The 15,974-nt window shown below is 39.3% G+C and overlaps 2 protein-coding genes across 2 annotated transcripts in view; one reads left to right on the forward strand and one right to left on the reverse strand.

Annotated features, from left to right (window-relative positions):
- The window catches only part of eps15 (epidermal growth factor receptor pathway substrate 15), a 165,976-nt gene extending 164,752 nt beyond the window's left edge, over positions 1 to 1,224 (reverse strand). Inside the window, exon 1 of the mRNA XM_063064340.1 lies at positions 1,125 to 1,224. Within this exon, the coding sequence (XP_062920410.1) occupies positions 1,125 to 1,151 (27 nt within the window). The 5' untranslated portion in view covers positions 1,152 to 1,224. The remainder of the gene's footprint in view (positions 1 to 1,124) is intronic.
- Positions 1 to 15,974, forward strand: part of osbpl9 (oxysterol binding protein-like 9) — a 345,172-nt gene that overhangs the window by 116,524 nt on the left and 212,674 nt on the right. Inside the window, exon 2 of the mRNA XM_063064345.1 lies at positions 7,203 to 7,268. The gene's annotated coding sequence lies outside the window, so the exon portion shown is untranslated. The remainder of the gene's footprint in view (positions 1 to 7,202; positions 7,269 to 15,974) is intronic.

The raw sequence follows: 15,974 nt of genomic DNA on the forward strand, positions 1-15,974 counted from the left end.
GGGAACAATATCGGCTTAGAAAGGGAACAAGATGGGTCAGGAATAAACAATGCAATTCAGGGCTGTAGGCACATTGTGGGTTTGTACTTTGTCTGATAAGCTAAAATATGAGAAGAAAATGCCTTTTGATGATATACTTTTTAATCTTAGTTCCAAAGAAACAAATTTCTTACAACAAGAGTGGTAGGAATGGGCCAAATTTAGCTTGTAATACAGAAATTCATCATAGACTAGTATGTACATTTTCAAGTCTCTACATTTTAAACATCTGATTTGTAAAAGAATATGCAATCTGGACACATTAAATTCCCATCTATGTTCACTGTGACTTAAAAAGGCTGGCAACAGAGTACACTATGTGATGTGGTCAAATAACAGTATCTATTTAGTGCCAGTACAATTTCAATCTGCTCATAGAACAGTACATCACAGAAACAGGCCGTTCGGCCCACGATGTTGTACCGAATGATTATTCAGTACTGTTTTGGAAGGAGAAAAACCACCCTTCCCCACTCCCCATTTATTTATTGGAGTATTTGTCGGAAAGGATGGGTGGGCAAGCAGGAAGTGCCCTATACAAATAATGAGAAAATAGCGAAGTACGACGACTGGGGGTCAAATGTATTATCACTCAAAACAGAAGATGTTAATTTATAAGGAACTGCATTACAAGTGAACACATGTCGTCCCCTTAAATCGGAGGCCTTAATTTGCAAGTTACATCTGCCAAACATGTTCTCCATACAATTTAAACCCTGTTGGTTCATCCCCCACCCTCCCAGCTGCACTACAACAGCCGCCTTCGCAGTACCAGCCCATCCGCAGCTGAATCCAGCCTCTGGGGGCTGCCGAAGGCCGGAGGCCAGTCGGCCTCGGCCGGGTAGGCCCAGCACAAACTTAAAAACAAGCCCCAAACTTTCCGTAAACTACGCCCGCAGGTTTGTTTCCATGTTAATCGTTTGCCTTTGCCACACAGGCCCAATGTAATGCGAACGTTATGCAGTCAAATGTAAGGGTTCTCAAGGGCCAGAGCCGGTTTTCGCAATCCAGTGATTTATCTTATAGATATCGTCCTAAACGCATTAACAGTACGAACATTTTGAGTGAGATCGCCCTGCTTTTACCTGAGTGAGTGTAAAGTGCCCCGCCATGCTGGTTCCTTCACTTTAGCCCATCATGCACTGAAAAAAGTTCGCCAGTCCAGGGCTACAAATAAAACCTGGCACCGGAATTCCAATGGCGTACACTTCCTGGACTGATTTATCATAGTACTGTTTGCCGGCAAATACTCGGACAGACACATTTCCTTTCATGCCTGTAGCAATCACTAAATAAAACTGGTAAGCAAATTCAAAGCCCAAGCAGAGTGGAGAATTAGCTGTCTGAAAGGCAGAGAGTAAAGGTGATGGGGAGCCGTAGGATGAAATCCTGCAATTATCAGTGCGAAGATACTTAACGTTAAAAAAAATGAACAATTCTCGCAATCTGGACACTTTTAAAAAAAACGTTTTTAAATCTACAGATGCCGCCAAATGGAAGTGAAAATAATTCATGAGAAATAGCAAGTTGAAGGCAACAATCATAAACAGATGCCATTGCGTCAGTTTCATTTATTAGTGATTCAGTAGATTAGTTCTTAAAAACAATAATACGCTAAATTCTAAAAGTGCTAAAAACACATTTTGCTTCCTTCCATCTTGGATGAAGTCTTCCGTTTATTATTCAGTTTGCCCAGCGTGATTACTTCTGTTCCAGTATATGCCTGCATTACGTTTGCAAAGTCTGCAAGCTTAGTTTAAATATTATGGGTTTAAAGAACAATTAGACCTTACTAATAACGAATGCTTGGTTTTCTCTGGTTTCCGTTGAATTTTAACCAGGACTTTTCATACGTGTCAAACATCTTCCTCCAACTTCTCAAAAGGTCCAATCTTCACATCCATAAAACATCCTGGAAAAAAAACTTTTTTATTTGAGCTATTCAGGAAAGGAGTGAGACAGAAAGCAGGAACTTGGCCTAACATCTGTTATAGAAAAAAATAACGGAATTTTTATGGAGAAGATAATAGCAAGACATTTAAAACATCAAAAAACAATCAAGGAGAATAAAAATTCTGGTACAAAAAGGAAATGATGCAAAACAAATTAGTTAGAATTCTTCCAGAATACAATATAACAAAAAGGGTGGATTAAGCGAAGCTAGTAAATTTAGTATATTTGTATTTCCACAAGGCATTTGATAAAGTGCCAAATGAAAGGTTACTGCAGAGGAAAAGGGTGCACAACAAAACAGAAATATATTCTTCAAAAGATGTATCAACCTCAAATTTAACCCTAGCTTAATCAATTTACAATGACTAATTAACCAGTACATCTATGGAATGTGGGAGGACACTGGAGCACCCAGAGAAACCCACGCACTCCATGGAGAGGGCACCCTAAGTTGTAATAGCATCATACTATCCACTATGGATGTATTTGACATGGAAGTTGATAGGTTCTTGATTAGTAAGGGAGTCAAAGGGAGAAGGCAGGAGAATAGGATTGAGAGGGATAATAAATCAGCTATGGTGGAATGACGGCACTGACTCGATGTGCCAAATTGCCTAATTCTGCTCCTCTATTTTATGCATGGATGGCGAAATGGATAACAGAAAACAAAGACTCATAATAAGTAAGTCTTTTTCAGATTGGCAATCAATAACTAGAGGGCACCAAGTGGATCAATGTTAAGGTCTTAGCCATTCACAATTTGCAGCCATAGTTAGGATGAAGAAGCTGAGTGTAGAGCAGACAAGCAGGATCTCACGTGGTCTGTACACACCAGCTGTCTGGTGAAAAAGTACAACAGCACCTCTTTCACCTCAGGTTGAGGAAGTTTGGTATGGGCCCCCAAATCCCAAGCACTTTCTACAGGGGCACAATTAAGAGCATCCTGACTGGCTGCATCACTGCCTGGTATGGGAACTGTACCTCCCTTAATTGCAGGATTCTGCAGAGCGGTGCGGACAGCCCTGCGCATCTGTACCTGTGAACTTCCCGTGATTCAGGACATTTACAAGGACAGCTGTGTAAAAAGTGCCGTAGGATCATTGGGGACCTGAGTCACCCCAACCACAATCTAATCCAGCTGCTACCATCTGGAAAACGGTACCGCAGCATAAAAGCCAGGACCAACAGACTTCGGGACAGCTTCTTCCACCAGGCCATCAGACTGATTAACTCATGCTGATTTGAGTGTATTTCTATGTTACATTGACTGTTCTATTTATTATAAATTACTATGATTGTATATTGCACATTTAGACAGATGTAACATAAAGAATTTTATTCCTCATATAAGTGAAGGATGTAAGAAATATAAGTCAATTCAATTCAATTCTGGTGACATAAAGAGAAATAGGTAGGTTAAAGGATTAGCAAGATAGAGGCCAATAGAATATGATGTGGAAGAATGTTAGGTTATACATTTCAGAAAAATAAAAAGTAATAAAATATTTCTGTACATAAAGTTCGTACACAGTTACAGAAAGTAATTAGAAAGGCTAATGGAATCTTAGCCTTTATGGCACGGAGTAAGGGCTTTAATGTTAGGGAAGTTTGATGCAACCTTACAGAGCAATGGTGAGACCACACGTGGAATACTGTTTTATGATGATTGATGAACTTGCATTCCGGACTGTACAGAAAGTGTTTACAAGTTGATTCCACGGATGAAATTGTCACATGAAGAAAGGACGTGGCATAATGGAATTTTTAAAATTGCAAGATAATCTTATTGACACATCATGAGAAACAGCATCCCCTCTGTGGACTCTGTCTAAACTTCTTGCTGCCTCAGGGAAAACAGCTAGCATAACCAAAGACCCCACTCCAGGCATTCTATCTTCTCTGCTCTCCCATCAGACAGAAGATACAAGTACCTGAAAGCATGTACCATTGGACTCATGGACAGCTTCTGTCCTGCTGTTATCAGGCTTGTGAATGGGCCTCTTGTGCATAAGATGGACTCTTGACCTCACAATCTATCTTATTATGATCTTGTTCTTTACTGTTTACCTGCACTGCACTTTCTCTATCGCTTTTACATTTTATTCTGCCTTCTTATTGATTTACCTTGTTCTACCTCAGTGCACTGTGTAATAATTTGATCTATATGAACAGCTTTTCACTCTATTTTGATACATGTGACAATAAACCAAGAACAATAAACATACAAGATTTTTTTGGGGGGAGGTGGTTGGCAAAATGGAGTGGAGAGTATGTTTCCCTCTAGAGTGTACCTTGAAGTCAAAGGTGTAGTTTTGGAATAAGAGATTACCCATTTTTCAGAAGATGAAAATCAGTGTAATTCTCCATCAGTGGTGTCATTGACAATATGTGCAGTGGAAATAGACAGGTACTTGACAAAACGTTCAAGAGAGCAGAAAATGTGTTGAAGACAAGGTTGAATAAACCATGATTTCTTTTGAACGGTGGATCCAGGGCCAAGTGGCCTACTCCTGCTCCATTTCCTATCTTTATACAGTAATGTATCAATAGCATGATCAAAGTTGAAATTGTTTTCTTTTCAAGTTTCTGATTTTTGATTCTGTCTGTGCACACCCTCTTTTCACCAGTTAGCAACTACATATTTAGAATTCATCTAAATCTCTAGATAATGTAACCTTTGTGCTTTTGAAGTTCAATGACAGACCAGCTCCTGCAGTCTCTTCTTTGATATTCACAAGTGCACTTTTGGCCAATAGATCAAAGTAGTGAAGTGATAAGCATTATCAAGAGCACCAAATTAAGAGACTCCAAATGATAATATACTTAGGAACTTACATTTTGCTACCAAAATAAATCTGAAATAACAAACGTGTATCAGTAATGATGACAATGTAATCAATGGATTTGCATTTTAAAATGATAACTAGTGAACTTTAGATAAGAAATTTGCTACACTTACCTGATTTGAACCAGAATATTTAAGTGCAAATTTATACCCACAAATATATTTCTTACAACATCCTTATGTACAAGTAATGCCAGAACACTGCAATGCAGTTGATTCTTATCAAAGCACTGAAATGGCCTTGCATCAAAGCCACTGTAAAAAGCAGCATTACTAATAAAACGAGATGGACCACCAACCATAATCCTAAACTTCGAACAGGGCACACTCTGCAATATACTCCTTTCCAGCTGCCACAAAACAAAGTAAGCAACAAAGAATGTAATTATTTCATAGAAACATAACTTTCAGACTCTTAATGATGTTAGAGTCACACACAATTGTGAATAAATCGCCCTGGGAACCTCAACACTGATGTCTCCAGATTTCCTTCTTTCAGTTGAAATTTAATTTGTTCATATTCAATTCTGAAGCAGCATTACAGGTAGCCAAAGTTTAGAATATACAACAATGCCCATTAATGGGGACGGTCTGTGGTGAGTGGTGTTCCACCAGAATCAGTGCTTAGCCTCTTTTATTTGTTATACTAACAAATAGGATGAAAGTAGAAGTGATCTGATTAGTAAGGCTGCTGATGAAAAGAAAATTGATCGTTTTGGATATTGAAGAAGGTTTTCAAAGGACAGAATAAGGTATATATAAACCAGGTGGAAATGTGGGCAGAGAAATGGAGGTAGAATTTCACCCAGACAAGTGTGAGGATATATTCTGAGAAGTCAAATACAAGAGGAAGGCTTACCGTGAAATGGAAAGACCCTTAGGACCAGTGGTGTAGAGAGGAATTCTGGGGTGGAAGTTCAGCTCCCTGAAAGTGGCAATACAAGTTGATAAGGTGGGAAGGAAAGGATACAGCATGCCTGCCTTAATCAGTCAGGGTATTGAGTATAAAAGATGGGAAGTCACATTCCAGCTGTATAACGTTCTCTTCACTGTGTTACATGAAAGATTTTGAAGCTTTGGAGATGGTGATGAAAAGATTTACAAGGATATCGACTGTATTATCTATAACGGAGAGGTTGGACAAATTTGGGTTGTTTTCACTGGAAGCTCTGGGGGTTGAGCTGACAAAGAGACAAAATTGATTGATAGGATTGACAGCCTTTTTTCCAGGTGGAAATGTCAAATACTAGTGGGCATAAGTTTAACATGAAATGGGGAATGTTCAAAAAAAGATTTGCAAGTCAACTTTTTTTTTTCCTTATAGATTAGGAGGTGCCCTGGAATGGGCTGTTAGGGAAGATGATGTAAGCAAAAACAGCAGCACCATTTAGGAGGCATTCAGACAGACACTTGAACAGAAAGAACATAGAGAGCAACATACACAAAATGCTAGAGGAACTCAGCAGGCCAGGCAGCATCCATGGAAAAAAGTAGTCGACATTTCAGAAAGTAGTCGATGTTTTGGAAGTAATGAAAAAATAGACAGAAAATAGAGATAGGAATCTCTGCAAGCAGATGAGATAGGTAGATTGGCATCACAGCTGGGCCTGATATGTCGTTTGTGGCTTCCTCTACTGTCACAATGAGACCACATTCAGGTTGGAGGAGCAACACCTCATATTCTGAATGAATAGCCTCCAACTCGATGGCATAAACATCGATTTCTCTAATTTTCTGTCATTTTCCACCCTTCCCCTTCTCTTTTTTTTATTCCGCATTCTGGCTCTCCTCTTACCCCTTTGCTTCTCCTCACTTGCCCATCACCATGGTACACACTACTATCAGATTCTTCCTTCAGCCCTTTTCCACCTTTCACCTCCCAGCTTCTCACTTCATCCCTCCTCCTTCCTCCCACCTTCCCTCTCACCTGGCTTCACATATCACCTGCCAACATGTACTCATCCCTCCCTCCACTCACCTTCATATTCCGACTTCTACCCACTTCCTTTCCAGTCTTGAAGGATCTTGACCAAAACATCAACTGTTTATTCTTCTCCATATACGTTGCCTGACATGCTGAGTTCCACCAATATTTTGTGGTATATTTCTCTATTTGTACTGTTCTATGTTCCATCCCTGGACACTGCTTCGAATCGTTATTTTCAGGTGACCTATAACACTGGAATCAAGTACAATACTAGATTCAACTTGAATTTATCAATCCAAGTTTGCCCACAAGTACAATCTGCTCAGTTTTGACCGTTATCTGATTCAAAGAAGTTTCTGAAACTATGACAGATGTTTACTTCTACCTAGCAGTACAGCATTTTGAATTTTGTTCTGTAAAATTCTTCTGTATTGACAGGAAAGTTAGAGAAGCAAATGAGAGGAACTAATGGAAAAGAAAAGGAGCTTGTGCTGATAAAATCAGGTATGTACCAAAAAGACAAAATAATCTTTCTTTTTAAGGCATTTATCTTGGGTTGCATCAGTGAAATTCTAAGGGAGGAATACATTATTGGTGATGTTGCTATTTAGATAAGAGAGAGAAACAAAATTTCAGGTCAATGGGCTATTGTCATGAAAAAGACTCAAGACCAAGGTTATTAGCTTGAGATAACAAAGATATTTATACTTTATACTTTATTGTCGCCAAACAATTAGTACTAGAACATACGTTCATCACAGCGATATTTGAATCTGCGCTTCACACTCCCTGGATTACAAATATTAAATATTAAAATAGTTAAAATTGGTAAATATTAAAAATTTAAATTATAAATCATAAATAGAAAATAGAAAAATGGGAAGTAAGGTAATGCAAAAAAACCGAGAGGCAGGTCCAGATATTTGGAGGGTATGGCCCAGATCTGGGTCAGGATCCGTTCAGCAGTCTTATCACAGTTGGAAAGAAGCTGTTCCCAAATCTGGCCATTTGAGTCTTCAAGCTCCTGAACCTTCTCCCAGAAGGAAGAGGGACAAAAAGTCTTTTGGCTGGGTGGGTCGTGTCCTTAATTATCCTGGCAGCACTTCTCCGACTGCGTGCAGTGTAAAGTGAGTCCACAGATGGAAGATTGGTTTCTGTGATGTGCTGCGCCATGTTCACGATCTTCTGCAGCTTCTTTCAGTCTTGGACAGGACAACTTCCATGCCAGGTTGTGATGCACCCTAGAAGAACGCTTTCTACGGTGCATCTATAAAAATTGGTGAGGGTTTTAGGGGACAGGCCAAATTTCTTTAGTTTTCTCAGGAAGTAAAGGCGCTGGTGGGCCTTCTTGGCACTCTGCTTGGTTGGACCAAGTCAGGTCATTTGTGATATTAACCCCGAGGAACTTAAAGTTTTTGACCCGTTCCACTTGCGCACCACTGATGTAAATTGGGTCATGCGGTCCACTATTGGGAGTTCACTGGGAGTTCCCAGCTCCCTCGTGGTTCCGCCTCCTTCTTCTACTACCCATTGTTTTCAAGGGCTATGATGTCAATGCTTCCCCTACCCCACCCCTTTGTCTTTCAAATTACTGGTCTTTCAACTGAAGCTACAAGCATTCTTCAAATCCTTCCCCATCTTTCATTCTTCAGTCCTGACGAAGGGTTCAGGCCCGAAACGTCAACTCATCGTTTCTAACTGATGCTGCCTGACCTGCTGAGTTCATCCAGCGTACTTAACATTTTGGTAGACTTCAAGCGTACAATGCTTTAAGTAAAAAATAGTTTAAGAAATAGACCAGCAATAAGCCATTCAATCCTTCAAGTTTGTCCCATTTCCATTTCCCCAAATTCCACTTGTATCCAAAATCGATCATACAGAATTTTGAGCACAATCAATGACAGAGCCTCCGCAATCATCCAGGATGTAAATTTCCAAAGATTCACTGCACTTCAGTCAAAAATAACTTGTCCTTTGAGAGTCATAGAAACCATAGAAAAACTACAGCACAGAAACAGGCCTTTTGGCCCTTCTTGGCTGTGCCAAACCATTTTCTGCCTAGTCCCACTGACCTGCACACGGACTATATCCCTCCATACACCTCCCATCCATGTATCTGTCCAATTTATTCTTAAATGTTAAAAAAGAACCCGCATTTACCACCTCATCTGGCAGCTCATTCCATACTCTCACCACTCTCTGTGTGAAGAAGCCCCCACTAATGCTCCCTTTAAATTTTTCCCCCTTCACCCTTAACCCATGTCCTCTGGTTTTTTTCTCCCCTTGCCTCAGTGGAAAAAGCCTGCTTGCATTCACTCTAGCTATACCCATCATAGTTTTATATACCTCTATCAAATCTCCCCTCATTGTCCTACGCTCCAGGGAATAAAGTCCTAACCTATTCAACCTTTCTCTGTAACTGAGTTTCTCAAGTCCTGGCAACATCCTTGTAAACCTTCTCTGCACTCTTTCAACCTTATTAATATCCTTCCTGTAATTTGGTGACCAAAACTGAACACAATACTCCAGATTCGGCCTCACCAATGCCTTATACAACCTCATCATAACATTCCAGTTCTTATACTCAGTACTTTGATTAATAAAGGCCAATGTACCAAAAGCTCTCTTTACGACCCTATCTACCTGTGACGCCACTGTTAGGGAACTTTGTATCTGTATTCCCAGATTCTTCTGTTCTACTGCACTCCTCAGTGCCTTACCATTTACCCTGTATGTTCTACCTTAGTTTGTCCTTCCAAAGTGCAATACCTCACACTTGTCAGTATTAAACTCCATCTGCCATTTTTCATCCCATTTTTCCAGCTAGTCCAAGTCCTTCTGCAGGCTTTGAAAACCTTCCTCACTGTCCACTACACCTCCAATCTTTGTATCATCAGCAAATTTGCTAATCCAATTTACCACATTATCATCCAGATCATTGATATAGATGACAAATAACAATGGACCCAGCACTGATCCCTGTGGCACACCACTAGTCACAGGCCTCCACTCTGAGAAGCAATTCTCTACTACCACTCTTTGGCTTCTTCCATTGAGCCAATGTCTAATCCAATCTACCACCTCTCCATGTATACGTAGCGACTGAATTTTCCTCACTAACCTCCCATGCGGGACCTTGTCAAAGGCCTTACTGAAGTCCATGCCTTCCCTTCATCCACTTTCCTGGTAACCTCCTCGAAAAACTCCAATAGATTGGTCAAACATGACCTACCATGCACAAAGCCATGTTGACTCTCCCTAATAAGTCCCTGTCCATCCAAATGCTTGTAGATTCTGTCCCTTAGTACTCCCTCCAATAACTTACCCACTACTAACGTCAAAGTTACCAGCCTATAATTTCCCGGATTACTCTTCGATTCTTTTTTAAACAACAGAACAACATGAGCCATTCTCCAGTCCTCCGGCATCTCACCCAAAGACACTGACATTTTAAATATATCTGCCAGGGCCCCTGCAATTTCAACACTAGTCTCCTTCAAGGTCCGAGAGAATACCCTGTCAGGTCCTGGGGATTTATCCACTTTAATTTGCCTCAAGATAGCAAGCACCTCCTCCTTTTCAATCTGTACAGTTTCCATGATCTCACTACTTGTTTCCCTTAATTCCATAGACTTCATGCCAGTTTCCTTAGTAAATACAGATGTAAAAAACCCATTTAAGATCTCCCCCATTTCTTTTGGTTCTGCACATGGCCAACCACTCTGCTCTTCAAGAGGACCAATTTTATCCCTTACAATCCTTTTACTCTTAATATACCTGTAAAAGCTCTTTGGATTATCCTTCATGTTGACTGCCAAGGCAATACATATCATATTAATATACGTATACTTATGACTCCAGTTATCAATGAAGGGAAGGCTTGGAATGATACCTGCATGGTTTACATGGACAGTTTATAGAAATAGGAGAATTAGTAGCAATTAGAGGAATGCTCACTCAATCTCTTGGTTTCATTGACAAGGTATTAAGAAACGCTTGATCATCATGATGGAATAGAAAGTCAGCCTTGAAAATGATTTTGTAGACAGATAGTAAAAGGTCAGCTCTGATTATCCAGAGAAAGAGAGCTCAAGTTTCAGGGTGGTATTTGAAAAATCAGTAAATAAAAAATGTTGTTTATCACTAAAAAAAAAATTGTGTTGAGGTTGCTATTTTGTCCTACAAACCCAAATGATTCAAAAACAAAAAGTTACTTTTAAGAAATAAAACATTTGTACCTAGTGCAAAGTTCCATAATACCAGAAGTTGACTAAAGATCGGGTTTCAGGGCAGAGTTAGTATAACAAGACACTCAGTCACAACTGCAGGATTTCAAGGAAGTTCATCACCGCTTCAACTGCAAATGTGGAAATATTAATTTCTGAAATCTCCTCAGCTCACAATATATCATATGATAGCCAATCAGACAAATACACTATGTTTATACATTGTAATTGCTAATTACATGAATTTGGCTTTTCTGAATTGATACAAGTGGTTAACTTGCTTTCTGTTTGGAAGCAGATGATGTTACCTATTTAGATATTGGAGCCATTAACAGTTTTAACTGAGAGTAAATGGAATTAAAGAGGCATAAGAGAGAAGCAGGCCAAAGTTTATTGGAAGGTGACATGAACAGGGATGATAACAGAACAACAATGGCTGGTGTTCCTGGGGGGCAAATGGAAGGTGCAAGGTAAATACATCCCAACGATGAAGAAATATTCTAAAGGGAGGATGAGGCAGCCGTGGCTGACAAGTCAAAGACAGCATTAAAGCAAAAGGGAGAGAAGATAATATAGCAAAATTGAGTGGGAAGTTAAAGGATTGGGAAGCTTTTAAAAAAAAAATCTACAGAAGGCAACTAAAAAATCCATAAGGAGAGGAAAGATGAAATGTTAAGGTAAGCTAACCAATAATATCAAAGAAGATAGCATAAGTTTTTTACAGATATGTGTAGAGTAATGAGAGGTGAGAATGGATATCGGACCACTGGAAATTGATGTGGAGGCACAAAAATGATCTTTCATGAATCACCAAACTTTGGAATGGTTACAGAAGACAGAAAATTGCAAATGTTGATCCAACCTTTAAGAAGGAAGGAAAGCAGAAGAAAGGAAATTTTAGGCCAGTTAGCCTGACCAGTGTTGGGGATGCTGGAATCTATTATTAAAGATGCAGTTTTGGAATACCTGGAGGTACATGATAAAGTAGACAAAAGTTAGCATGGTTTCTGTTCTATTTTGTATTTTCAAAGCATTGAACTAAGTCAAAGGAAAACACGGGAGTCCAAGAATGCAGGTTTTACTTCATCTTTAAGTGAGATGCACACATATCATGTGGTAGTGTAATGACACTTGCAATTAACATGCTTTTACACATAACCCATAATTATTTAATTGAACAAGAATGCTTAAATACATATACACACATGATTACTCAATTATTACTGAAATATTAAATACACAACACTTTTGCCAGCTTAGCTATAAACCAACTCAATAGAGAATGCATCCCAACTATAGACACTGTATATTATAATGTAAATACTATATTCAGACAGCCACAGCATAGTAAATTTTAAATTGTCCCATTCAGGCCAAAGATTTAATCACTGTGGAGGTTTTCTTACTCATGTGGGTAATGTCTTTCCTGACAAGGGAGGTCTGTCTGCTTGGCAGGTGAGAATTGTGGCTGTAAAACAAATATAGATTCTGGGAATTCCTCTGTGATTGTAGGAGTTGTCTCTGAGACTGCAGAAAGTGGTTCTGACAGCTCTGGACACTTCCCACTTATTTTCCCTCTCTGAATCTACTTTAATCCCTTTCTTTTTCGTTCTCACATTCCTTCACTCTTTCACATTCATATTCTGTCTCTCCAACTCTTCCCTCTCATTTCTTCTTCTAGTTGGTGCATCTTGATTTTGGGAAGGTCCATTTAGTTCACTGGAGTATTCTATTATAATCCTTCTATTGCTCCCTTTATGATCCGATCTCTCCTTTTGGTTTCCTCATCCACATCATTTGCTGAATCCTTTGTTTTCGTATCTCCAGTGACTCAGGAGGCAGTTGAGGCATCATTCAGTACACTTCTTAATTGATTTTCAATTGGCTTCATTGCAGAGGATGTGGCATGCAAATTGTGGATGGATGCCAATCAAGATGTAGTCTCAGCCCATCATGCCCCACAATGCTGGTCCTCCCGTTTTTACCACATACAAGTTCAATGTGGCTTGTTGGTTGTTGTATTTTACTGTTACAGATGTCTTTCCCACAGGAGTTCTCTTTTCTTCAGCGCAAGTTCTTAGTTGAATATCTGCAGGCTTCAGTTTCGTATGTTTGAAATGCTGTGTGGACTCAGTTTGTGGAATGACTGAAACACCAGCCACTGTCCAATTCCATTTTAATGAATTTTCCATTCACTTCTAATGCAAGCCATTTTGCTTGTCTCATTAGTTTTCAAATTGTACATCTCTAGATTACATATTTCTGTGTCACTCTCATCATTATCAGATTTTTCATCAACTGCATACAGATTAGTTTTATTTCAAAACTGACTTCATCTTTTTCTCTTCTGAGCAGTCCATTTATTTTTGTCTGCACAGCATGCTGTTTGTACGTGTACTTACTTTGTTGCATTTTCTGCATTTAAACCTGCAATTGTTTAGTGAATGGGAACCCCTGCCACAATGGTAACACAATTTGTTCAGCTGGGCTGGTTTCTGTTTAGAAGCTGCAATTTTATTCATGCTCACTTTCATTCCTGATTGCTACTCAATTGCATCTTTTTCTGCTATTTCCATTGATACTGTGATTTCGACTGCCTTTTTAAAATGCAAGTTATGCTTTAGTTAGCAGTTTTTGAATGCTTTCTTTTAAGATTTCACAAACTAAATCATCTTAGTGTAACAAGCCCATTACTGAACTAACAATACTCAGACACTCTCTTCAATTCAGTCACATACACTGAAATAGACACCTTTTCTTTTTGATTCCACTTATGAAACCTAAAGTGTTCTGCAATCAACAATGGTTTTGGTTCTAAATGTTCCTGCATCACTTTAACAAAGTCAGGAAAACTCATTTCTGCAGGTTTGGTAGGAACTGTCAAACTTTGGAGCAAACTGTATGCCTTTAAATCCAATGCTCTTAGCAAAATTGGCACTGGCTTCTCATTAGCCATTTCATTTGCTTCAGAAATACTGTTCCAATAGCTCAGTGTACATGAGCCAATTACCCATTGTTTAACCAAACTTGTCAATCTTTCCGACATACCCAGCCATTTCTGCCTTTTTTTAAATGATTATTCTCACCCAGTACCCACTTTGAACACTGAATGCTTCCGTTTACAGCATTTTTATTTTTTTTAAAGTTGATCTTGTCTTCCCTTGTGAAGAATATGTGCTGCACTGCCTTTTTTAAAAAAAAACCCAACTGTCTTGCTGTACATGTTGGACTTCCGATCACTATTAAACCCTTCTTGGCAGCTTCCTAAACTTAACATATTTCAGATGTTATTATTAAATACAAAACATATGTTTCAGAGAATTATCTGAATACATGAATGTTTTAGTAATGTCTCAAACTATTTTCATTCATCCTTCCCCCAACTCCTTAGAAACTGCTGCCCATGGTCAAATATAAATTTTCTGCACTGGAGCCATTATGCCCCTATCAATACTATGATCCCCTCAAAACTAATCAATAAGCTTCAAGACCTTGGCCTCAAAACCTCCTTGTGCAATTGGATCCTTGAATTCCTGACTTGCTGATCTCGGTCAGGTTGGATTGGCAACAACATCTCCTCCACAATCTCCATCAGCACAGGTGCAGCACAAGGCTATGTGCTTAGCCCCCTGCTCTACTCACCTTACACTCACAGTGGCATGCAAAAGTTTGGGCACCCCTGGTCAAAATTTCTGTTACTGTGAATAGCTAAGCAAGTAAAAGACGAACTTCCAAAAGGCATAAGGTTAAAGATGATACATTTCTTTAATATTTTAAGCAAGAAAACTTTTATTTCCATCTTTTACAGTTTCAAAATAACAAAAATGAAAAAGGACCCGAGGCAAAAGTTTGGGCACCCTGCATGGTCAGTACTTAGTAACACCCCCTTTGGCAGGTATCACACCTTGTAAATGCGTTTATGTAGCCAGCTAAGAGTCTTTCAATTCTTGTTTGGGGGATTTCTGCCCATTCTTCCTTGCAAAAGGCTTCTAGTTCTGTGAGATTCTTGGGCCGTCTTGCATGTACTGCTCTTTTGAGATCTATCCACAGATTCTCGATGATGTTTAGGTCAGGGGACTGTGAGGGCCATGGCAAAACCTTCAGCTTGCACCTCTTGAGGTAGTCCATTGTGGATTTTGAGGTATGTTTAGATTCATTATCCTGTTGTAGAAGCCATCCTCTTTTCATCTTCGGCTTTTTTACAGACAGTGTGATGTTTGCTTCCAGAATTTGCTGGTTTTTAATTGAATTCCTTCTTCCCTCTACCAGAAAATGTTCCCTGTGCCACTGGCTGCAACACAAGCCCAAAGCATGATCGATCCACCCCTGTGCTTAACAGTTGGAGAGGGGTTCTTTTCATGAAATTCTGCACCCTTTTTCCTCCAAATATACCTTTGCTCATTGCAGCCAAAAAGTTCTATTTTAACTTCATCAGTCCACAGGACTTGTTCCCAAAATGCATCAGGCTTGTTTAGATGTTCCTTTGAACCTTTTGAATGGAACTTTTTGGTCACAGGGGTTATAGAGGTGGCAAGGCTCTTTTCACATTCTATAGATTTTGGAAGAGTGCCCACAGATTGGCAGGTAGCAAATGTGACCCTGCTATTTCAGAAAGGTCAAAGAAAATGTGGAAATGTTGATCTGCTAGCTGATATTGGGAGTGATGAAAAGATTGCAATCTTAAAGGATTCTGTACAAGTTTCTTGGGAAATAATGTGAAGGCACAGAGTCAATATGGACTGATATACTGATTTTCTTAGGAATATATCTCATGGGAACCATGGGTTATGGTGTACTTGATTCTCCAAATTTTTTGAAGTGGTCCCTCATGTGACGTTATGAATAAGGCTCATGCAAGAGGAATTGGGGATAATTTACTGGGGTAGACTGAGAATTAGTTAATATATACAAAACTAAGAGAACCAATAAACAAGACCTTTTAGGCTTGGTGGGCTATGATTTATGGGACACTAAAGGGCATCAA

Source organism: Mobula hypostoma, chromosome 12, assembly GCF_963921235.1.
Source record: "Mobula hypostoma chromosome 12, sMobHyp1.1, whole genome shotgun sequence".
Lineage (NCBI taxonomy): Eukaryota > Metazoa > Chordata > Chondrichthyes > Myliobatiformes > Myliobatidae > Mobula > Mobula hypostoma.